This window comes from Panicum hallii, chromosome 8 (assembly GCF_002211085.1).
Source record: "Panicum hallii strain FIL2 chromosome 8, PHallii_v3.1, whole genome shotgun sequence".
Lineage (NCBI taxonomy): Eukaryota > Viridiplantae > Streptophyta > Magnoliopsida > Poales > Poaceae > Panicum > Panicum hallii.
In genome coordinates, this window is record NC_038049.1 from 3,257,775 (window position 1) to 3,280,310 (window position 22,536).

The 22,536-nt window shown below is 46.1% G+C and overlaps 2 protein-coding genes and 1 pseudogene across 2 annotated transcripts; 2 read left to right on the forward strand and 1 right to left on the reverse strand.

Moving 5' to 3' along the window:
- The first annotated feature begins 868 nt into the window (after nt 1-868).
- On the forward strand, nt 869-6,327 carry LOC112903196 (fatty acid amide hydrolase-like). The gene is made up of 17 exons (XM_025972422.1): nt 869-1,053; nt 1,198-1,307; nt 1,425-1,485; nt 1,592-1,797; nt 2,326-2,449; nt 3,485-3,562; nt 3,822-4,082; nt 4,190-4,265; nt 4,358-4,429; nt 4,538-4,580; nt 4,682-4,753; nt 4,832-4,912; nt 5,037-5,140; nt 5,350-5,442; nt 5,567-5,635; nt 5,755-5,819; nt 5,892-6,327. The coding sequence occupies exons 1-17, from the start codon at nt 954-956 to the stop codon at nt 6,119-6,121; spliced, it is 1,845 nt and encodes a 614-aa protein (XP_025828207.1). The 5' UTR covers nt 869-953; the 3' UTR covers nt 6,122-6,327.
- Nucleotides 6,328-6,484: 157 nt separating this feature from the next.
- LOC112903179 lies at nt 6,485-7,428 on the reverse strand (annotated as a pseudogene).
- An 11,576-nt stretch (nt 7,429-19,004) lies between these two features.
- Nucleotides 19,005-19,782, forward strand: LOC112902995 (Bowman-Birk type wound-induced proteinase inhibitor WIP1-like). Its single transcript, XM_025972201.1, has 2 exons — nt 19,005-19,207; nt 19,294-19,782. The coding sequence occupies exons 1-2, from the start codon at nt 19,114-19,116 to the stop codon at nt 19,548-19,550; spliced, it is 351 nt and encodes a 116-aa protein (XP_025827986.1). The 5' UTR covers nt 19,005-19,113; the 3' UTR covers nt 19,551-19,782.
- The last annotated feature ends 2,754 nt before the right edge of the window (nt 19,783-22,536 follow it).

Sequence of the window (22,536 nt, forward strand, 5' to 3'; positions counted from 1 at the left end):
AGGATATGAGAGTTTTTTCACGCCACCACTAATTTATCTAAAAAAAGTAGAATTACACTCTTCATGGAACGGATGGGGGTAAGTAACAGAATTGTCAGTACGAGTTAAGGAAACGGGCGGTCGGAATTGTTTGGATTAAACCTTGCCTTACCCACCAAATGTGACCTTATGGGCCGACCACAGTCACAGCCCATTTCTGTTCGAGCCAGGTCTGGACCATGGGCTGCATGCACTCACTATTCATCATTCCACAAGGATGATGGCCAGATTCTCATGGGCCTCGCGGTCACACAGTTCGGCACCAGCCCTGTAGGCGAGTGTCACGCAGTCTGAAATGCAAAGGCAGAAATTACTCGAGTGGTAGTTAGGAATTTCGAATCTATTTATTAATCACTTGTTCGCAGTCGAAAGATTTTCTCCCTGTTTTCGGTTGTTTCAATTGATGTATTACTGAAAATGACTGAACCTGGATCTGTTTAATGGCCTGCAAAAACAAACCGTGAAGAGAAAAGGAGCATATTGTATGGCATGTGGCCTTTGTAAGGTACGCAAACCGCGTTACGGGGAATTAATACCGGCTGATGAAACTTTAAACCGAGGTGACCTTTTCGGGGGCTCACTTTGTTTGTCCTTAAAAAAAGTGGGTCCAGGACAATTACCAGTAAATCGCATTGAAGCAAAACACTGCTGCCCACACATGGTTAAGGATTCACCAGCTAACCCCGGACCCATCGTGAAGAGCTGCGACGAGCAGCTACCGCAGTCTGCAGCTCGCCTCTCAAACCCATCTCCCCCGGCAAACCGTTCTCGGTCCCTGCTTATAAGCAGCAGCAAGCAGCTCACGATCTTGGCATTGGTAGTAGGAAGGCAGCCACAGTGCCGAGCAAAGCTTTCAGACAAGGCCACCATTCTTCCTGCTCGCAGCTTCGGTTTGCTCGTCCATCCATCCATCCATGGGGCTCTTCAGGTCGCCGGGCAAGGTCTACAAGCCGGCGGCCGAGGTCGACCTCGGCCCGGGCAGCGACGAGCACTACATCAGCCCCATCGTCAGAGGTCAGTCCTGTGTTCTAACAATTCAGTTCAGACTTCAGAGTTTGTTTGGCATTCAGAGCAATCCAGGGCTTGGAGGCGGTGATCCTATCCATCCCTATGCTTCGGCTGACGCAACATTGTTCTTCCGATCACACACATGCACAGCTCCTCGCGTCGCCGGGCTCCTGGTGAAGTTTCAGGCTTGGGTGCTCGAGACGCCCGTCCTCGGCTGGATCGTGCTGACCGTCCTCAAGAGGGACAACCTCGTCTACAAGGTTGCCTGCTCAAACTTCCTTCCCTGCTGAACAAGATCAAGTCCTGTCTTCTCTGCTACTTTTCAGACGGTGACCTTATTTTGCCCTGACGATCATGGTCACCGTCGATCCCTGCAGCTCGTCTCGGACGCCGAGATCCCGGAGCCGCCGCTGTTCACCGCCACCCACACCTGGCGAGGTGGTTCTGAATTCTGATCGCGCAGAGCCAGTGAACTCACATTCAGAAGAAAGATTCCACTCTCTTTTGCTTCAGTCTGAAACGGTTGTGAATAATGCCGATGCAGACATCCCCGAGCAGAACGTCCGGCCGACGAAGCCGGGGCTGTCGCCGCCGGAGCGCGTCCAGGAGGCCGTCGGCTGCCTCCCTGCTCGCCTGCCGGAGCCGGAGGCGGCGGCGGCGCTCGCTGATGGCCCGGCGTCGGGGTTCAGGCGCTGGACGGTACGGGACTTCCACAGGGCCTACAGCTCGGGACAGACGACCCCTGCCATGGTAAAGAAAGTCTCTCTGCTTTTAACTGAAAAACACGGTAGTAGAAAATTCTGGAGTTCAGAGCATTTTGGATCAGGCATCGAGTTCGCATGCATCTCGCAGCTCTAACGTCTGTTCAAGCCAGTAGTTAAACTATCTAGACTTGGTAGTATCCTGGCACAACTCTTTACGCTGCTGATAAACCAGTAGTTGGAATGTTAATCTTGCACGAACTTTTGGTAGGCAGTAAAACCAGTTTTTCTGCCTGAAAAACAGAATGTTGAATGCAGCGACCGGATTTAGATGGCCGCGAACAGGTTGCTGGTCCTGAACCCCAGCGATCAGTGCTGGACCTGGGCGAAATTATTGGATCCAGACATTAATACCACTCCACAATCCTTTAAAAAATAAGAGCTGAAATTCATACTAGTTGTTTGTTGAGTGTAATAAGTTGTCACCCCCACAGTTGTAAGGTTTTTCCGTCCTTTCAAAGAAGAAAAAAAGATTCATGAGCAACAATAATCCATTCCTGTTTCCCGGCGCATGCAGGTGGCGCGGAGGTTTCTGGCGGCGGTGAAGGAATGCTCGGATCTGGAGATGGGCTTGTTCATCAGCTGCGACGCCGCCGACGTGATGCGGCAGGCCGAGGACTCCACCCGCAGATACCAGCAAGGTACATCACTAATCCAACAACTCCTCCTCCTCCTCCTCGTCGCCGTGCTTAATGGATCGCCGTAGAAATCCATGGTAATGGCAGCACTCTGCTCAGTGGTGCTGCCAGTGCCTCACTGTCCTGCCCTGATCGCCAGCATTGACGTTCGGCTTGGCTTCATCAGGCCACCACCAGAGCAGGTCCGGCTCTAGAAACTGTCCCAGATCAAAACCGGCACCGTTTTTACTGCGTGAACAGTTCTAGTTTGGCCGTGCATGGCAGATCGTATCAGTACGTCAGCAAACAGAAAAAGTTGGTAGGGCCCAGTGAGGCGTGCCGGCACTGCCTGCCATTGGCAGGGCCGCCGGGGAGTGCTGGACAAGTAATGCACCAGCTCGACGAACAGTGCCATGCCAGCGGCGGCGGCTTCGCAAGAGAAAGACGCTGCCGGGGCCTGCCCGCCATGGAGCCCCCAGCCGCTGCTCTGAATCGTCTCCTCCGGTCTGGTCTGTGCTGAAACAAGGAAGTAAAGAACATACGCCGGGTTCTGAAAAAGTGACTGGTCGTACCAATTTCTTCTTTTTAATATAATTCGTAACTCTTCTATCTAATTGGTTTCAAAAAAAGAAAATTTAGAGCTCCGACAGTCACACGCACGCAACACTCTTAACTAGTTGAAGGTTTTTCGTAGAAACGGCATAGATCGGCTCCGAATCCGTGCTGAATTACCTTGGCCCGTATGGTCCTGGATCCCTGAAACGGGCATTCATTGCGGGGCTCCATGTCGACGCATGTGGCCGAAGCGCTCGAGCGCAGGGACGGACGGGGACGGAGTCCTCGTCCATGCTGGCCGTGCTCGCATTGGCATTGCTCGCTGATCTGTAGGAAATGATGGCGCCGGCCGGAGAGAGATCGCATCCTCTATCTCCTTGTCACTGTATCCAGATGCGATGCATCATTCGTGTTCAGAGTTATTGGTCGATCGTTGCGACGCGATCGAATCAAACAAATGATTGATTGGATGCTTCGTTTTCGTGGCTGCTGCTGCTGCTGCAGGGGCGCCGCTGTCCGCCATGGACGGAGTGCTGGTCGCCGTCAAGGACGAGCTCGACTGCCTGCCGTACCCGACCACCGGTAAGATGATGAACTCAGTCAGAGAGATAAAATAAAACACGTGCGCCACCATCAAATTTCTTAGGAAAACAACACAACCGCGTTGAATTACAACCAGTGGAAGTAAGGTAAAAAATACGGCGGGTCGGGGTTAATCAGGCGAAGCATGGGTTGGTAGGTAAAAAACGTAGAGTAGCGGGACAGTGTCGGTACGGACGAGGGCGTGCCGTCATTCTGTGAGCTCAGGCCCGGATGCGTGTGGGGAAATTTTTTTGCGCAGGCGGGACGCGGTGGCTGGGGGCGGCGCGGCGGTGCGCGGCGGACGCGGCGTGCGTGGCGCAGCTGCGGGCGTGCGGCGCCGTGATGGCGGGGAAGGCCAACATGCACGAGCTCGGCGCCGGGACCAGCGGCATCAACGCGCACCACGGCTCCACGCGGAACCCCTACGACCCCGGCAGGGTCTCCGGCGGGTCGTCGGGCGGTTCCGCCGCCGCCGTCTGCGCCGGGCTCTGCCCCGTCGCCCTCGGCGCCGACGGAGGCGGTAAGTTCTCGTCGCCGTCATGGAGCTCAGCCACCTGGGCAGAGCTTGTCGTCGATGCAGCTGAGTAGGTAGCTAGTAGTGACGCTCTCGCCGTTCCGTTCGCCCAGGGTCCGTGCGCATGCCGGCGGCTCTCTGCGGCGTCGTCGGGTTCAAGCCGACCGCCGGCCGGCTCTCCAACTCCGGGTGCGCATCCATCCATCCATCCATCCTCAGAGGCAGAGCCAATTGGCAAACAAATCTTTCGCTAAAACTCACAAGTGCCACTACTGTTTCAGGCTGCTTCCTCTGAACTGGACCGTCGGCATGCCGGGGATCCTAGCAGCGACCGTCGAGGACGCGCTCATCGCGTCGGTGCCACAACTGCTCACCAAATGCTAATGAAACCAAAGCTAATCTTTTCGCATTGCACATGGAAAGTACTGAACACATCCGTTACCTCGTCTTTGTTGTTTCAGTTACGCGGCCATCGTTGATCAGTCCAAACCAGGTCCTCTGCAGGTGATCAACAAAAGCCTCTCTGTTCTTCTTTCTGCTGACACACGTTTGTTCAGTGAATACTGACCGACTGGCCTGTTGTACGATCTCCTCTGCCGCAGCAGCCTGAGCTGAACCTGCCGTTGCTGACGTGTACGAGGTCCATGCCTAGCATCAGACTTGCCAAATATGCAAAGGTGAGTGTCAGAATTTCGATCGAGAATGTCGTTACCGTCCCTGAACTTTGGACTGAAATCGCTGCGGCGAAGAAGCAGTGGTTCGACGACAGCTCTGAGGACATCAGGAGCCTCTGCGGCAAGGCTCTTCGGATGCTGCACGCGCAGTACGGCTGGGAGGTAAGAGTTTTCTAACGGTATCGTTGTCAAGATCAGGGCACCGATTTCTCGACAACGCGCAATAATCTTACAAAGAAAATCTTGTTTTTTCCCTAAACTTTCATTTTTTTTCTCATTGCAAAAGACCGTGGAGGTGACTGTCCCCGAGATCGAGGAGATGCGGCTGGCGCACTACGTGACGATGGGCTCGGAGTGCACGGCCTCCCTCGCCAAGTATCTCGACAACATGTAAGTAATTAAGCAGAGTTGTCAGGTCGATCAATCAGTCGTCGATACGCCATTAATTAGCGAAGTGATCGTCAGTGATGGATATTGTACAGTGCTGAAGCCTCTTGGCTTTCCCTCTTCTTATTAATACAACGGGCAGCTCTTCTGCCCATTCCGTTTCAAAAAAAGATCGTCAGTGATGGATGCATGTGTGTGCGCGCGCGCTGCAGGGATAGGTCTGAGATCGGGTGGGACGTACGGATCGGGCTGAGCGCCTACCGGTCCTTCAGCAGCAGGGATTACCTCAACGCGCAGCGCCTCCGGTAAGTACCTCTCAAAGCCGCCGTCATTGCCATCCCCGTTCGTTGGCAGCATGATCCGTCAGACAAACTGAACAACATTGTATCTGAATTTTATGATGTAACACAAGCATGCTTTGATTCGCAGGAGCCGTCAGATGTACTTCCACGAGAAGATCTTCGAGGCGGCCGACGCGATCGTCACGCCCATGACAGGGTACGCAAGAGTGATGATCATTCGAGCTTGCAATTGTCATCAGATCATACTGAACTCGCTGCTTGCTCACTGACATGCATGACATGGCTGCTGCTGCTGGTGGTGGACCGGCCGTGCAGCGTGACCGCGTACGCGCTGCAGGACGACGCGCTGCGCACGGGGGAGCTCGACTACATCAGCGGAGGTAACCCGGCGAAGACGAGCAAAACGATCTCTGTCAGCCCAGGCTCTGACGGCTGGTAATTCTTGCATGCAGCTGCGCTGGTGCGGTACTCGATCGCGGGCAACTTCCTGGGGCTGCCGGCGATCACCGTGCCGGTGGGGTACGACAGGGGAGGGCTCCCCGTGGGGCTGCAGCTCATCGGCCGCCCCTGGTCGGAGGCCACGCTGCTGCACCTCGCCCACGCCGTGCAGGAGGCCTGCTGCGCCGCCGGGGAGCGCCGCAAGCCCAAGGTGCACTTCGACCTTCTTCTCAGGGAAGACTGACAGGCCTTGGCCCTTGGGGAGGAGTTCTTCGCAGTTGGGGATGATCCCAACAGAGATGATGCGTGGTGAATTGGTCAGGGATTTGGTGACTGCAGGTAGTAGTACTACGAAAATCTGTCGACGTGCAGGACTTCGAACAGAGAATGGGTTGCGATTGAGTGCGTAATTGTTATTCTAATCTTGTGCCAGGAGAGTACGTGCATTGGTTAATTGAAGCACTATGAAAGTATTTTCAATATCATTATTGGAAACATCATAACATTACATAAATTGCAAACGTATTGCTCAAAGCAAAAGCTTCACTTATTTAGTAGCTAGTCCGGACGATCACCAGGTAGAGGACGCTTCTCTTATTTGGCTCAAAGTAAAAGATTATGCGATGTTGAGAACACCATGACGACCACTGCTCACTCGTTGGCCAGGTAGAGGCCGTGGACGGTCATGCCGCCGTCGACGGCGATGGTCTGGCCGGTGATGTAGGACGCGCAGGGCATGCAGAGGAACGCCACCAGCGACGAGATCTCCTCCGGCTCGCCGACGCGCCGCGCCGGCGTCCGCGCCAGGATGCTCTCAACGTACTCCTCCCTCGACAGATCCTGCGCCAGAAATCACACCGTTGCATCGATCGCTGCGTCAGATTTAACTAGCTACAACCACGCAACCAATTCCAACCAAAGCTAGCTTAGCTTACTCCTTCGACGAGCGGCGTCCGGATGTACCACGGCGCGACGGCGTTGGTCCGGATGCCGTCCCCGGCCCACTCGCAGGCCAGGTTCCTGGCGAGCTGGTTCATGGCGCCCTTGGTCATGGCGTAGACGGACCCCGTGCGGACGGCGACGACGCCGCAGACGGAGGAGACGAGCACAACGCTGCCGGACCCGGACGCCCGCAGGAGCGGGTGCGCGAGCTGGCACAGGTGGTACGCCGACTCCAGGTTGGTGGCCATCAGGAACGAGTAATCCTCCGCCGTGTACTACGTGGTGGGCTTGGTGAAGTTGGTCCCCACGTTGTTCACCAGGATGTCCAGCCTGCCGCCGAACCGCGCCGCGACGTCGCGGAGCAGCCGCTCGCGCTGGTCCCGGGTGGACACGTCGCAGACGGAGCCCATGACGGTGCCGCGGAGGCCGTCGGTCGCGTCCCACTCCGCGAGGCGGGCGCGGAGGTCGGCCTCGTTCCGGGAGCACGTGTGCACGGCCGCGCCAAGCGCCGCTAGCTCCTCCACCACGGCGCGCCCGATGCCGCGGGTGCCGCCGGTGACGAGGGCAGTCATGCCGCGGAGGGACCACCGCCTCCTCCCGCCGCCGCCGCCGCCGCCGCCGCCGGCGGAGCTCCCTTTGCTGGCTGCGTCCTCGCCCGCCGCGGCCATGCTGATCTCTCGTACCTAGCTACGGTGCCGGTTTCTCTGCCGTCGCCGGCTGCGTGTGATCCCCGGCCCGTCGCGCGACGGGATTTATATAACCGCGCCGAGAGCGAGGGCGGCTTCTGAACCAGAGATCGATGCCACTGCGGCGGCGTGCTCCGGCGTGTCAAACCCGGGGGGCCCACCGGCTGCTGCTCCGGCTGCCACGTCGCGGGTCCGTCGCTTCTGCATGCTCCTAGTGACCTAGTGCCACGTAGCAGAAGTCAACCTCGCTCGTACTACCGAGCTGCGTACGTTCACTCTGACGTCACGCGAAGAGCCTTTGCGTCCTCGTCGGAGAAGCAAAATCAGCAAGCAGCCGGCCGGCAGGTGGCTCGGTCGGGTAGCCCATGCCGGCGGCTAAGGGTCGCAAGAAATGCATGGAAGATGAGCAGGGAGGGATATAATAATGATTAAAAAGTAGGGCTACTTTTGTGCAGTATGATATACTGTAGGCATGTTTGCATGTTAGGTGGTGGGCTAGCTGAGAGCCTGAGACTATTTTGAATTTTGACCATCCATTGTTTGCCTTGGTACATTGAATTGTTTCAGTACAATGTTGATAACATATTTAAAATTATACTCCCTCCGTTCTAAAATAATGTAGGTTATTTTAGCCTTTTAAGATTCATAATATTTACTACGTACTTAGATATGATATATGTTTAGGTGCATAACAAAATCTATGAACTAAAAGTATCAAAACGATATGCATTTTGGAATGGAGAGAGGAGCATGTAAAACAGATCTATGATCTAAAAAATCATTGAGCATGGATTTAGTCAAAAATATATTTAATGAAGGATATATAATACTGGAAAAACATACGCCAAATCTATACGTCTTAGGAGAACAAGTATTTTTGAGATAGTAAAAGAAGTTAAAACAACAAGTATTTAAAGCGAAGGGAGTAATTGCTTAACAAGAATCATCATAAAGAACTAAAAGAGCCTCAATCAGTCAATCATGAATCTTACAACTCATTAAATATCAAATTCGAACTAAGCGCATGACTTGGAAAAACCTTCATGTCACACCCAGTTTTGAAAAGGAACTGAATGCATCTTATATATGCGCCAGGATCAAGTTCCACACATATGATAGACGGTACAAGTGTATACCCAAAACAATACCATAACAAAAGAGAGTATTATAGTACTTTATTACATTAGCGAAAGTCTTAATCTTAAGCGAATAGATAAATATTTATAACTAGCAGCGGATTTCAACTCCACAGGCAGATGACTGGGAGACATACGCCTAGAACTCCTCAAAATCTTTAGGGAACTCCGGATAATTATCTTGTTCTGAACAGCATTGGTTTTAATAAAACAAGCGTGAGTACACTTATGGTGGGTACTCAGCAAGTGGAGTAAATTATATGACATGCAAGGCCAAAATCAAGGAAAAACTGACATGGTTTGACTGCGATAAGCATTTTTAGTTGACCAAGTTTTATTTAGCAAGCATTAACTAAGTGTAAAGCATTAACTAAGTGTAAGTATATACCAACCCTTAAATAGATAAAAAAGATGAATAACAACAATGTAAATAAAGAACATCAATTTAGATCATCTTTAAGTTCAATTATCATGTGGTTCAATTATCATGTGAGGGTCCAAGCCGCTCTTAACCGTGAGCATGGCTGATATATTAGTTTTTACTCTACAGAGATTGTACACTTTACCTACAACTCGTGTTTCCCTTAACGTCTAGGTTTGCAAGGCCTTTAAACACTTCCGAGGTGAGTGGTATGGATTCACTACGAGGCCTTTACAAAGATTTCCTAACTTATGACAATCCGCTAAGGTTTCAAGTCAAAGCGGTCATAACTCTCCCTAACGAGGCAGATGCCTTAACCAGAACCATATCATACCCCAAGAGGACCGAGCTATACCCCGACGATGCAACCCCTCTTGCCCTTTCGGTAAGATTATCATAAGCTAAAATTTCTAATTAATTAGTTAAGATTAGAGCCATGTAGTATTGTGGTTGCACTATTTTCCTGGGTGGTTCTCCATGTTTCAATTAATGCAATAATCTTAAAGTTATTACCAACAAAGGTATCCCAGAACATGAAGTAAAACAAGTGTAGCGTAGCTTCCGAGTTATCCAACCAAAATCTAAGTAAAAGCAACTAGTGCAGCTACAATATAAATATAACAACCCAGATTTAATCAAGAAAATTCAAAAGAAACTAGGCATATACTTAGTCTAGGATCCATCATATTATAGACACATGCATGCATATAAAGTAAATGTGTGTATTTAGAAGTTATTAGGACCAGAATATGATTAAGAACCACTTGCCTTCTTTAAAGCAGTGCTGCTGCTCAGGCGCGTCTTCAAAGCCTTGCTGTTGCGGACCCTCGAACTGCGTACCGTCTATCACGACACACAAGTACATACAAACAAACAAACAAGTATAATAAATAAGAAACAGCATACCAAACAATATAAATAGAGCAAAACAACGTTATAAAACTACTGTACATATCGCAAGGATCGCGTGAGCGCGAGAATCGATGAAAACGGAGTTAAAACGGAGAAATTATGGCTAAAAGCATGATTACAGGGGCTTATTTGTAAAAGATTTGAAACTAGAAGGGCTCTGGACAAAGAAACCGAGGGCTAAAGTATAACTAAACCTTAACTCTAGGGTTTAGATTGGAAAACAGAGGGGCTAGGGATGGCGGGTTCTATTTTAGAAAAAGACAGAGGCTAAAACAGAAGAAAAATGGTCTATTTGTGAATACTTTTGAACTGTCGTGGATCGCGGGTTGATTTTGGTAAAACTCAGAGGCTAAAGTGCAAAAGGTCTTAGGGTTGACCGGTACGGGGTTATTTGACCCCTGTCTAGATCTAATCTAGACCGTGGGATCTAGATCGGGCGGCTAAGAGCGGCTGGCGGCCCGGGGTGGCGGCGCTAGACGCCGATGGCGAGCTGTGCGACTGCGGCGGTGGCGGGCTCGCGGGGAATCGCGTAAATGCGATTTCGGCCATGATTTCAGCTCGGGTTTAGCTTGGGAGAGGGAGAGTGAGGAGGGGAACGCATTTAGGGGCTTGGAACGGGACGCCGGGGATCGGGGAAGGCGGACGGCGGCGAGGTGCTGCACGGTGGCGACAACGAGCAAACACCGCGGTGGGAAGGGAAGAGGAAGGGGGAAAAGCAGGCCGGCGAGGATCCTTACCCCAAGACGGAACTCCGGCGGCAGCTCGCGGCGACAAAGGAGCGGCGAGACGGCGACGGCGTCGGGCGGCCGAGGTGCAGCGGCGACGGCCTTGCGCGGCTAGGGTTTGCGAGGCGAGGGTGGCGTCTGCGGGTTGAGGGGATCAAGGGCGTGGGACGACGGCTTTATAGGGGCGGCTGATGGGGCCTCGACGTGCGGGCCCAGGGCGCCGCGCGGGCGGAGGTGGCGTGCGGTGGCCGGACTCGGGGTCGAGCCCGAGCCTGGCTCGAGGTCGGGAAGGACCCCACAGGCGGGGCCCGCTTGGCGGTGAGGGAGAGAGGAGCGCCGGGTTGGGCTGGGAGAGAGGGGGCGACGCGGCTGGGCTGGCTGGACCGCGCAAGGAGGGGCGGGGGGGGAGAAAAGGCCGGCTGGGCTGGGCCTTGCGGAAGGGGAGGGAGGGAAAAAAAGAGAGTGGGCCGGCTGGGCTGCGGGAAAAAGAAAAGAGAGAAGGGAGGAAGAGAAGCAAATGGGCCAGGCCAAAAGAGAAAAAAAAGGAAGAAAAAGAAAAACATCCAATGCATATGAATTTGAATTTAAAATTTAAAATTAAATGTAAGACAAGCAATAAAACAATGCAATGCGGCATGAAATGCACAAGACTTATATTTTCTTACATTTCTGGTTAAGTAAATTACTGCTAATTCATGGTAAATGTTCTAAAACCAAAAGAATTTGAATAAAAACCTTATGAATCCCGAAGATGATCTAGCAAAATTTATTTAGATTTTTAATTTAAAAATTAGGGTGTTACACTTTATTGCATGCGTCCTGACCCTTACGAGAGATATCAAAACCCAGAAACAGATTTGGTCCAATTGGTGCAAAGAAGCAGGTCCAGTTCATTCCTCCCAGGAAGATCCATTTGCAGCCCATTAGCTATGTCTGCAGAGAACAGCCCATTATTGCCTTCTCTGAAGTACTGACGGCCTGTAAGCGATTTCGACTGATCACGGCCCATGTTATGTGATGGTTTCTCACTGTAAACAACGCCTGGGGCTAAAGTCAATTATAAACTTGTTGAGTGGATGGAGTAGTTGAAAATTTTGGTATCGAGATCAAGGAAAGTATATAATAAGTTTGTCATTTGTAGCTCCCTTTGTGCCTACCGATCTTCCTAATCTGTACAGTTCTTTGGGTTAGTTGATGCTAGAATTTCCAACACTGCTCCACTCGATATCACATTATACCACAGCCCTGGATCACCGACTACATAGGAGTCGGTATAAGCTATTGTACTGCCTAACCATCAGTCAGTATAGAACTTTACCTACTTCACCTATCTATCGCTGTAATTAGCATCGGTATAAAGTTTTACCAACTGACGTATCTTTACCGACATTTATACCAACCAACACATGTACTGTGACCGACGGTTTGTTGAAAGTTTCGCCGACCAACCATTTGAGGATATAGATATGTATCCATATAGAATTACTCTCATATTAATCATTTGATATCATTCATTTAAGCAATAACCATACAAGCTCACATTTAACCTCAAACATATAATTGATTGGCCAAACACATCTCCCAATTATCATTTAAGCCATCAACATTTGTACTAGTACAACTTTTGAAATAATTTAAAAGCAGCAAGCTAGATCAGACAAGTATCTACACATGCCATTTAGTTTAGTTTCCACAGGCCACATTTTTGGCTTGCAGATATCACAAGTTTAGCTTGCACAACCACAATGTTCAAAACACTAGTGCACAGATCACATGTTTGGCTTACAAAATGATTTGTCTATGCTAGGAATACTCAAGACAATAGCATCCATGAGCACTTTGATTTTCTTGGTGTCAAAATGATCTTGCATCCATGTATGGCCATGCGTGACACTTGTGCAGCAGCTAGCCAGTCCTACTTGGGCATTGCAAATTGTCTCCTGTCTTGGAGCATCTGCAAAGTCAAGCATGCATTAAATCTGCCTGGACAACATCTTTTAAGAGATATGAGATAGGCAGAACTGGTAAAAAAAATAGGTTCGCTGCTGCTGCTCATCAGTTCAAGGTAAAAACACTATGCTATTACTGCATGTATACATAATGTTGAATGGAAGATGCATGCACATGCCAAGGACAGATAGGTATAAATCAGGTTTCTAGACATAATAGTCATGCTGGGCAGATGAATTGAACCATACAGGATGCATGCTGAAAGTGACAGAAGGCATAAGCATGATGGATTCATGATCAGTGCAATTAGACTACAAGTCCTCAAAAAATATCCACAGTGCCTTACTCATCTAGTTACGACCTTCTACTGCCGTCATCTAGTGTCCTGACAACCACTCCTCCCAAAACTGGCTGAAACTCGCTGGCTATTTATATTTACAATTTCACATAGTTTAGGCCACTGTCAATTTGCCAGTGGCAAGCAAGAAGCGGTCACGTCCCATGGACCAACTTCTTCTAGTATGTGTATCAGTGTATGCAATGAACCTATTCAAATCTGAATGCTCATTCATACTATACGATTCCATCACAAGCACCGCAGTTCTTAGGAAGTCACCAATGCAAATGACAAATACTTGTAGTTGTGGCTTACCAATGCAGACTTGGTTATAGTCATTCCCTCTAATTTCCTGCAAATGATAGGTACTTGTAGGTTACCAATGTGGACTTCTGGGTCACTTAAATTCCATTTGTTGCCTCACTAAAAAACAAAGCAATAATCCAACACCTCCAAATGTCAGCTTCCCTTATATTAAGAGACTAACTCTGTAACTCATCGGTTAATTTCCATAATTGTTTCCTTAGATTTCACTAAGCATCCTGACTATTATGTTCAATTTAGCTCATAATAAAAGAAAGCACTGAACTCGATGCTTTGTGCACGTGTCTAATGATATAAGCTTTTTATATTAGTGGAGCAAACTTTACTTATTTTCACTTTTTTAAAAGATGAGTTTGATGTTAAAGAAAGCTACTTAATCATTTGCTTACCCATCATCATTTTGTCTCTGATTCCATATGACCATATCCACCATAAATTCTGTTGATTATAACTCACTATAAAAAATGATTTGTAGGGATGTCTTTCTTTAGGGGGTGCGTAAAAAGGTAACCCGCTCCACAAATATAGTGCGGTTTCTGTAGCATCTGACCAGCCTCTAGAAAATTATTTTTAGAGGCGGGTGACGCCATCACCCACCCCTGCAAATGAGCATCATTTTTAGAGACGGATGATGGCATCACCCGCCCTTGAAAATAGCATTTCTAGGGGCGGGTGACGCCACCACCCGCCTTAGGAAATGGTGGCATTTCTAAAAGCGGGTGATGGCGTCACCTGCCCCTAAAGATGCATTTTTAGAGCCGGGTGATGGTATGATCCGCCCCTAAAAATAATTTTCTTATGTTCTCGGACGAAGTCAAACTTTATATCAAAATTGTAGAGAATGACAAGATATAAAACTTTATAGTTGATAACTTTTCATTTAAGGTCATTTAATGGTCTAAAAATTATTATAATAGTTGTACCTTACATATGGATATGACTATATAGTATCTCGTACAACTCAAATCATACTTTGAGGTTTCCACAATCTTAACATTTATATACACTGAAATATATATGGTATATTTTTTATGTCTATGGTTCACAATAACCATAGTGTAGAAGTTTTATTTTTTTATTTATTTTGCTATATGTAAAGATTTAAATAAATTTTTGGAATAAAATTAAAAAATATTTTTAGGGGCGGATGGTGGCGTCGCCCGCCCTAGAAACGGATTTCTAAGGGTGGTAGATGGCGTCATCTGCCCCTACAAATCAATTTTAGAGTTAATATAAAAGAATAGCATACCCTATAGATTCACAAGTGACTGTGTAGTATGGTGGAGAGAAAGGTACACGTGAGGCTTAAGGTATGTGGTTTGAACCACATATGATTCAAGTGTGCATATTTTGTCAATAAAATCGTACCTCGATAGTACAGGGGCTTGAGGTGGTGGCTGGAATATTTTTTCTTTTTATTTTTCTATTTTCGATTTTGTTTTTATTTTTTATTTTCTAGAAATGGATTTGTAGGGGCGCGTGATGTCATGACCCGCCCCTATAAATCGATTTCTAGTGACCCGCCCCTAGAAATAGATTTACAAGTGTGGACGCGTTACCCGCCATCTAAAAATAGCATTTCTAGCTGCAAGAAGTAGAGGCAGGTACCGCAATCGTCTAAAAATACGTTTTTACCCGCCTAGTGACTTGCTTGATCTTATTTCAGAAAAAAGAAACTTGCTTGATATGATCTTAATCTCCAACTCATCTAGGTAAAGAGGTGATGACACATGACATAGCATTCATCATGCTTATATTGACTAAACGATCTTTTCAGTTTAACATATATAATTCTACAACGATTTTTCTTACCTTACGGACTATATGGACAGTATGGCGCAAGGCAATCCATGAATCTAACTACCAGGGCCCTGTTTCAGTTCATGATTTTGTCACAAAATTTATGTCGGAGTTGGAAATATCTGAGGACAAGACTAGCCGGAATCCCTTGGTGACAGTTCAGCATGTATTTTTGAAGATCAAACAGACCCTGCTATGTTGGAGGCACGAGCCAAAACAGTTTCATAATATTCTGATAGACAATTATGTTTCTGTGATTTTCAATTGTCTCTTGAGTTTCTGCTTTGCAAAAAATATAGCGACCACACATGTTTGAGTAACCAATGATGTTTCATCGAATAGGATTTATTACTATACCTTAAAATGTATCCACAAACAATATATAATTTTGGATAAACAATTAAATTATTTTCTAATATTTTTTATGAGTGTTTTGCGTATCGTGCAAAAATTATTACTGCGATCTCACACAGTGAAAGTGTTAGATCTTTTTTTTAAAAAATGAAGTGTAGAAATTAAAGCAAAATAAAAAGATCTTAACGTTTATGTATCATTTTAGTTGGTTGTGGCTCATGATGGGTCTTTGCCAAATAATATAAGTGCCACTCAAGATACAACTACAGTACTGTAGAACGCTTCTTATGTGATCGATTAAAAACCAGTTCCCGCATGAATATTAGCATCTTCCTACCGATGCTAGTTACTGTCCGGCAATATTGTTAACATTGCAAGAAACATTATGGTCCTATTAAGCGATAAGTGTGATTTTGGTGATTGTGTGACAATATAGTCAATGGGACTAATAAGTTGTGTGCTCAAGCTTGTAAGATTTCTAGATTCTATGGATGAAGTCCAATATATAGTCAAGGTGTGCAAATCGCTGTCAAGGTGCCCAAGTTACAGTGAAAATCAAGAGATAATATTTTTAATGATAGCTGAGATGATTTGGACAAAGTGCAGCAGGAATCAGCCAACCTGTTAAACCAGCGGCATGGAATTACCACCGGTTAAACCGACGCTATGGATAGTAAGTGTCGGTGCAATGTCAGATTGCTATGGTGATGTGCACAGAAGCTCCAGAAGGTTTTGAGCAAAAGTGCCTTAAGTACTGGTTGAACCGACGGTAAAAAAGAAGGCATGGGTGCATTGGTACTCCAATGTTGCAGAACGGTTTTGGAGTTGGAGATACTGCTTCAGTAGAAGTCATCGGCACCATTTGAACCGATGGTACATCGGTTGAAGGCGTCGGTGCAATGACACAAGCAAAAGAAGACATGGCAGAAAGGAGATCAACAGATAGCATGCAACTTCAGAGTGACCGGTTAAACTGACGCATGTGACCGATTTAACCGACGCTTTAAGCTTTTTAGGAAAAAGCATGCAACGGATAGGAGTGGATCTCTAGCCTATATAAGACCTCACCCCAGATCATTTGAGGCTGCTGGAGTTCGTGTGAAGCACCCATACTCTGAAGAAGTTTTCTAAGCCATCTAAAGGCTCATTGATCAAATCCTTAGGCTTTAGTACGAGCTTTGTGAGTGATATAGTGCTAGGCTAGCTCTAGTTAGAGTGAGAGAGTAAGGTGTAGATGCCTTGTGTTGGTTCTTGAGTGAACCTGAGCTGTAATCTCGGTGTGCTGACCCCTTGGAGTCTTCGTGGCTCGTCGGCAAGTCTTTGACCCTCGGACTTGTTGTGGAGTGGCGATGAAAACTTTGTGCGGAGGACGAGGAGACCCCTCCTTAGTGGGAAGCTACGTAATGAAGGCGACATCAAGGTGACCGGGGAACTTGGCGTGAGCCTTAGTGGCAAGTCAAGGGGAATCTCGAAAGAGACTTGGTGATCGGGAAACAATACTCTTTGTGAGTGTTTCAACAACGTGGATTAGGAGTGGCTTAGTGCCTACCGATACCACGGGATAAATCCTTACGTCAAGAGTTTGCTTCCTCTCATCCCCTCCTTAATATTTTCGCATTTCATACATGCAACTTGTTTTGTGTGCCTTTACTTTGTATTGTGTGCCTTTACTTTCTTAGTGTAGTATCTTGCTACGATTGGGTATAGGTTACAAAACTTATTTTGGGATGAAGGTTTCACGCTAGATGAAACTTAGTTGCACATGTAGATGGCTTGCTTAGTTTAAGTTTTGTGCAAACTAGATGGAGACTATAGGTTAAGATTTTAAGTTGCTTAATTCACCCGCTCTCCCTTTAGGTTATGAGCACCGATTCCTTTCAAACATATCACTATCACTGTCAGTACGTGTCAATTATGCACCGGCTCGGATATTGTCTCAAGACCCAAAAAAATTGGTACTTACATATTTTAAAATCTAAAAAATACAATAAGAAAAAAACATTCGAAGAATGCCTCAGTTCATGGATTAGAGTTATTGTTTGGATGCTTACATGCATGGTCAATTGACTTGAAGTTAGTCAGTACATCACCTCGTGTTCTTGAGTTGAACAGACACATGATGGAAGCCTTCAGACATAGACCTTGACCTCATCCATGATAAGTATATGTTTACAGAAAAATTAGAAAATATATATAGGACAAAACATAGGATTAAAATCACTTGTGGGTTGCCCATTTGTTTATGAATAATGTATCTATATATGACATGCATTGTTATGAACAAATTGCACACACAACAGATGCACATTCAATGTAAATATGAAAGCTACATCCACTTCACAAAATGATTAGTAGTCGTAGTGTTTTCCTTTTTATAGTTTTATTCTTTGAATAGTGAACAATATAGCAGGAAATTATCGTAGTTTTTGGAAATTATGGACTTGGGGTTCAAGAAACTATAGCTTTTCTTTACTTACCTACTTGCAAAGTGTTGCCAGCAATACATGTGTCCTAGGTTGCACCTGGCTCGTAATGCAAATGAAGCTATGGCTGATCTGAGGCAGCACCTTGCGTTCCCTTTCCCGTCCACATCATCTTGTTGGATGGCATGAATGATTTGATCTTTAATGATGTACCGGGTCTAGCTCTTGTCTCAATCGATGCAAAAGGAAGTTTACAAAGGAGCTTTGTTGTCCACCGAGCCAAGAGAAAAGGCTACACTAACTACTTAGCAGAATGATTAGTTACTTCCTTTTTTATGCTTTTGCAATTTTGCATGATATATAATAAAAACCATCAGGAAACTCTCCTACTTCTGTAGAAAAAAATATGGCCTTGGGATCAAAGAAGCTATAGATCGACCATGTTTTTTTATGCTTGGTTTGTTGGCAATACATGTGTCATCCTAGGCTGCATCTCGCTCCTAATGCAGATTACTAAGCTTTCGCTGATGCGAGGCACCACCCATGCGCTCGTTCCCCGGCCTTCTCCATTAACATCATCATCATCATATCATCTTATTAGATTCCTGATCCCTGATGGCTGTGTATGAGGTAGGAGATCTCGGGTTCGAGTCTTAGGCATAGAGTAAGTTTTTTGCCTTTTAACAAATCTTTAGTTCTGGGTATGGAAACTGGGACTAATAATCCGGGTCTTTAATCCCGAATTTATAGTCCCGGTTCCATAACCGGGACTAAAGAGGGTTGGAAACTGGAACTACCGGAAGATTCGTGATTATAAATAAATAGCTGTATGTACAACTCGGTCTCGATCGCTGCAAAAAGGAAATTTAAAGAGGAAGCTTTATCTTCCACCAGGCCATCAAGAGAAAAGCCATGCCCACTTAGAAAAAATGTTAGTTGTAGCTTTTCCTTTTGCTTAATTTCTGTAATAATTTTACATTATATAGTAATGAAAAAATACAGTAGGAAAACTCGCTCTCCTGTTATCTTTGGCCGCCCCAGCGCTGGCGTGGCAGATTGCATGCCACATTCTAATCTCCATCGATCACTCCTCGATTGCCTATAAATAGGGCTAGCTGCTCCAATGGTGAGGGAGCAACAAACACACAAGTAAGCAAGCGTTCGTCCCACAAGCAAAGGCCGGGAGTAGAGACATCAGACGCCTAGCTAGAAATAAGCAGGAGACGATGAAGAGTAGCACGCTCATCATGGCGATCATCCTGGTTGCCCAGGCCGTCCTGATCGTGGGAGTCTTTGCGGCGGTGTCCATAGAAAACAGTAGTACGTTCATGTTGTTTGGCGGCCACACGCTAATGCTTGAAGCTAGCTATCCTAGTGAGATCTGACTGATCTGGATGTGCATGCAGGTGCGGGGGTTGGGGAGGAGGAGGTCACCGCCGTGGAGCCACAGCCAAACCCGGGCAAACTCTCATGCTGCAAGAACTGCACCTCTGTCTCCCCACCATCCGGGCTCTTCATGTGCCATGACGAACTCAGCAGCGAGCCATTGTGCCAGAAGTCCGGTTGCAGGACATGCCAAGTGGCGAGGCACTACCCAAAGATGACCTTCAAGTGCATCGATGAATTCAACGGTACGTGCCCCCCGCGGTGCTCGAAGAGCTAATTGAAGATAAGCAGCAGAGCCATTGTCCTCGTGGCGCCGTGCAAGAACAAGCAAGCCTTATATATAAGTATGTTGTTGTTTATTTCCATATATATATATATATATATATGTATGTATGTATGATAAGTGGCCGGTGATATCTGTAACGCTATGTGGCGCTCCACTAATTCACTTTGTGAATCAGCGCCTGTATATGATGAATAAATAAACATTAATGCGTGTACTTCAAACACGTGGGAGGTATATATATTTGGGGGGGGGGGGTGGATTGGCACTTGGGATGGGAAACCTTACATCAGATCTGGAATCACAGGACTGGTTATGTGACATAGATAATTCTAGAATAAGGGACGGGGCATATGTTCCATACCTTATGTCTATTTTAATGTACTCGGATACGAGTAGGACTAGTCGATATAGAAGGAAACTACTCGGTACGGCTAGAGTAGGATTAAACTCGTACCGGACTAGTATACATGTAACCCTATCCCCAAGAGTATATAAGGGCGAGTAGGGATCCCCTCCAAAGCATAACCAATCCCAGTCAATACAGACCACAATACAGAACATAGTGTATTACGCTACTCGCTGCCCGAACCTATCTAAATCTTATGTTGCTTGCATCTTTGAGTTTCTAATCTCGGCGACACACTACTTACAAATCTACTACCTCGAGGTATCCCTTAGTAGTCTTGGCGATAAAACACCGATACCTTACGGCCAAGGGTTCTCGATCGACACCGATCATGTGATCCTCTCCGGGCGGGATGTCCACTTGCGTAGCTCTGGTGAGGTTTTTTTTTGGTGGAACTTATCCATCTGGATTTAAGTTTTCGACTCAGCACGGGTGCTCGTAATTTCTTGAATTTATTCCAAGATTTATCCGGTGCTATTCTTTTAGTGGTAGGCGACATGCCTATCGACAACGAGGCACGTGTGGTGACTTCGTCAATCTCGAGGACTTGCCGGCTCAATCTTTCGAAGGTGCTCATAGGGGTAGAGTTGTGTGTATGTATTTAAAGGAGTAAGTGTGCATGAGTATATGTAAGCGTCTGCATCTGTACTGTATTTTGAAAAAAAAACCTTAACGCTTGCAATTGTGGCTGGGACCCTCAAATGTTTAGTTGGTGTTGCGTTGGGGGAGGGGGATCACAGTGGTGGTGAATGTGGTTAGGTTGTGTTGGTGGTGGTGCCCTATGTTGAGACTTGAGAAGATGTTCGATTTTTAAGTTTAATTTGGGGCGTGTCACATGATATGTGTATTATAGAAGAATACTATATATAAAGGTGCGTGGCTTTGCCGCGCAGGCCCGTATTTCATGTTGTCGGATTATAGTTAATATAGATTTAGTTCATGCATAAAGTAGTAACTATTGTATGTGTAGATGTCATGGTCTGCAGCCTGTTGTTGTATTTGGTATATATTTTGAACACTCTATTATTTTGATGCTACTATTTATTTAGGATATTATTTTTGTATGGAACTGGAACTATCATTTCTTTATTATACTAAGTTTTTTTTGTTATAGTATTTTTAGTTATTCTTTATTTTAAAAAATTTTTGTGTAGAAAAGCTTTACGAAACTTAGAGCAATTTTTATATCCAAAACGTGTTTCGTTGTCCGAATCGTAGGTAGAATGGATCTTACGTAAATATTTATACAAATAAATTGTAAAAACGCTTTGGATTAAAATTTTACTATATAATTAATCTGTAGATTTTGAAATTCTGAGCAACTTTTGTATTGAACACTTTTTAATTTGATGATGTTTTAGTGTCCACGTTGTAGGTACAACGTATCATATGCAAGCATTTGGGCAAACAAATTGCGAAAGCATTTTGAATTTTAAAATTTGATTTATAATGAAGTTGTAGTTTTTGAATTTTTGATCAAATTCTATATTGAATAACTTTTGATTTCAACACGTTTTGGTATTCAAATTGTACATATAATGCTGCTCGTGTAGAAGTAATTGACGGAATAGGTTGTAGTTTGATTTACTAAAAATCCGAGGGTTTTCCTAAAACAGCTCCTAAGAGAGGATCAGGATGACGGGTTGATTTTATAAAAACTTAAGATTTTCTTTGCAAATTTTCGTAAACCGGGAAGGTTGGACTGCGGGTTGATTTTGAGAAAAATTATGGACTTTTTCGTAAAATTACTTAGAGAGAGGAGGCCGGGCTGCGGGTTGATTTATCTAAAGTTAGGGAATTTTTCTGCAAAATAACTGGGACACGCATGATCTAGACCGTCCAGCCGGCCGATCCGACGGCCGGGGCCCGCGACATGGCCACGCTGGCCGGCCAGTTTTTGGTTCAGGAATATAGATATTTGGCGCCATTTTCGATGGTTTTGTGATTCACACACAAATACGAATAAATAGAATAGGTGAAAATCAAGAGCTTTCATGCTTTTTGCAACGTCATGCCATGGTTGATAATTACATGCATATTTTTAGAGAAAAACATGCCTAATTATGCAATGTTCTTTCTGAGGTGAAATTTTAACGCTTAGCAAAATTTTTTATTTTCCTATTTATTTTTCTTCCTACACGATGCATGCTCATTTTATCATTAGTAGCAATGGTTTTAAATTAACATCCAATTGACAATTGGGATGCCACTGATTACCTTGATTTGTACGTGCCACCACGTTGTGTCCAAGTGGCTTCTAAGCGGTACGTGTCCGTACGATGAACATCAAGCGACTAGAGATCAGATCAGATCCAAGGTTATGATGATGGCCTTAGGATCATGATCCATCAGCTAAGATCTAGTGAATCATTCTACCAGATCAATTTAGGCTTAAAAGATAGAGTGGGCCGTGAACCAATAAGAAGTCATCTGATTTTTGAATTTCTTAAAATTGAGCCTTCAAAATTAGTCAGAAATTGAAACAAACATATCGTAAACCCATTCCTTCGTAGCAACACTAGTACACAACGACTCCCCAAGAAACTCTGCCAAAAGGAGCGTGTTGTGGCT